Source organism: Penaeus chinensis, chromosome 29 (genome assembly GCF_019202785.1).
Source record: "Penaeus chinensis breed Huanghai No. 1 chromosome 29, ASM1920278v2, whole genome shotgun sequence".
Lineage (NCBI taxonomy): Eukaryota > Metazoa > Arthropoda > Malacostraca > Decapoda > Penaeidae > Penaeus > Penaeus chinensis.
In genome coordinates, this window is record NC_061847.1 from 27,231,368 (window position 1) to 27,233,867 (window position 2,500).

The 2,500-nt window shown below is 40.1% G+C and overlaps 1 protein-coding gene across 2 annotated transcripts in view; it reads right to left on the reverse strand.

The window, feature by feature from the left end:
- Positions 1-2,500, reverse strand: part of LOC125040949 (nuclear polyadenylated RNA-binding protein 3-like) — a 9,811-nt gene that overhangs the window by 6,836 nt on the left and 475 nt on the right. For both annotated transcript variants that reach the window (XM_047635746.1, XM_047635745.1), the window contains exon 2: positions 154-596. In XM_047635746.1, coding sequence (XP_047491702.1) covers positions 154-591 — 438 coding nt within the window. In that variant the 5' untranslated portion in view covers positions 592-596. The remainder of the gene's footprint in view (positions 1-153; positions 597-2,500) is intronic.

Sequence of the window (2,500 nt, forward strand, 5' to 3'; positions counted from 1 at the left end):
GATTGTAAAGTCAATGTCTAGGGGGAAATTTATGAAAACTGAACAAAACTAAAACAAAAACAAAATAAAAAGATAGAGAACTCTTCCAGGCACATGCATTTATAGAAAGAGACACATGAACATTTGTCCAATAAAGCACACCAATCTACTAACATGCTCTGGTTGATCTTCGTCATTATTGGTGTCCTCTTCTTGTTCCTCGTCATCTTCATCATTTTCATCATCTTCTCCTGCACTCTCTTCAATGTCATTACCATTATCCCCTGCATCCTCTATGTGTTCCCCTGTGTTCTCGTCGTCGTCCTCGTTGTCGTCTGAATCGTCTTCCTCATCCTCATTCTCGCTGTTCTCAACCTCCTCTTCCTCCAAATCATCTCCTTCCTCTTCAGATTCCTCATAAATATTTCCCTCTTCCCCGTCACCCTCGCCTTCCGCCTCGTCCTCTTCGTCGTCGTCGCCCTCTTCTCCCTCCTCCTCGTCCTCCTCCTCTTCTACGTCTTCTATGTCCTCTTCTAAGTTATCACTACTTTCCTCATCAGATTCACCTGCCATGGGGCCCAGGAGATTCTCTGTTCTCAAATCTGCAAGCATGATGACTGGAAAAAAAAAAAAAAAAAAAAAAACTGTACAAGTAACTAATAGAAAAAAAAAAAAGTAGAAGACAATTATTCCTAAATAAAAAGAAAGAAATACAAAAGGAAAGAAATAGAGAATAAAGGAGAAAATAAATTCATACCAATTTCATAACCCACTGTGCAAGGGCAAATTAACCCCATATCTGGTAGATAATTGTGTACAGCATATTTCTAAGCAAAGCATCAAGTGGCCTCCTTGTTTTGTGCTCCAGCAAAGGCTAGCAAACCACAGGTTGGAGTGGTTCTGAACACACACTTGCTGAGGGATTGTGACCTTACCAAACTTAGCACAATTTATGGTAATTCTTTAATCTATGACATCTGCCTAGGATTAAAAGCCAGTCCACATGATTGAGTAGTGCCTGTGGGAATACCTAAGTAGTCAGCCTGTTGATGGGTTTACTGCTTGTACATGTGGGTAAACCAGCAAAGTGGCTGGTGTTCAAATCACCAGACATTTACTGGTAGTATAAACATTTAGCATGTATTAAAATTTAATTATTGTTATTACATTTCTGTTATTATAATGCTCACTTTATAGTATCTAGACCACAGTATTTATCAGCAAATTAAAGGAAATTAAAGCATAGATATTCAAAGATAATAAAGCATTTTGTAATTACAGAAAACAGGGCACCTACAAGAGACATGCTTCCTATCATTATGAACGGATAACAAGATTGACTTGATCACTCCCAGAATTTCAAATGTATCATCTACAAATTTCAAAATAAACAAACACCTCCAACTACCTCCCTTTCGTAAATGCGATACACAACTGTAAACCTTTCTAGTGCTAAGTACCATACCAGTCCTGCACAAGGCCCTATCGACCACATGCTTTTGGTCCTGCTGGCTTTGACTGGCCGATGTGTGGGCAATAATAAATCTCATTGCACATACTTAGCCCAGCAAATGACAGTGCCCACAGGGCTGTGCTTGACTGTGTGGAAGGGCCTTGAGACCCATTACTGCCTAGGCTTCCATGTTTTCTGCACTCCGACAAAGGCCAACAACAATCGGCAACAATTGTATGGCAAGAGAAAATGGTAAATTTCAGGTCTTTGAATGCAGACATGAATGGTAACACCACAAATTAGGTAACAATCTTTATAGTATGAATGCACTATGCTAGGGTAAATTTAAGATGATATTTGTATAGGGGAGAAAAAGTTGCAGTGTAAGTATAAGAAATAATCTGCAGATACTAACTGCAACACTAAAAATAATGTAAAAAGATTGTGGAAAGTTGATAATGAGGTCCTACATAAAACCCTCCCCTCAGACAGCTGCAAAATCATGACAATTTAAATGGTTCTAAATTTTGTGATGTGGCATTGTGGACTTAGCTCTGATTAGATCATACATCATGTACATAATTAACCAAACTTGCCATGCATGCTGAGGTGAAGACAGTGCTTGGCAGGTGGTACTCCCCTTGGGCAGTACCCGACAGGCACACCCAGTCACGACAACCTGCGACTGCTACATAAATGACATGGAGTCTTGACTTAGTCGCTAGCAAGTGGATTCATGCTGCAATTTATCCAATGTTTGCCAAGGGGGTGTTGGGGGACACAGCTCCCCCATCAACCCCCCCCTCTGGCAGATGGGGACTTGATCTCTGTCGAGCATGTCCTTACTTTAAAGAATTCCCTGGCGATAACTGTTGTTTCCTAGAAGCTTCCAAAAGGATGACGAAAGGAATAATTGGGACTTTGTAAACAATTCCCACTTACAGTTATTTCCTGAACAGTCTTTTTGGAATACAACAACAGACTGACACATACTTCACCATGCATAATTGGACAAAAAATAATAACTGCACGGTGTGGGCTGTGTTAGACAAAAAAATTCCGTGGATT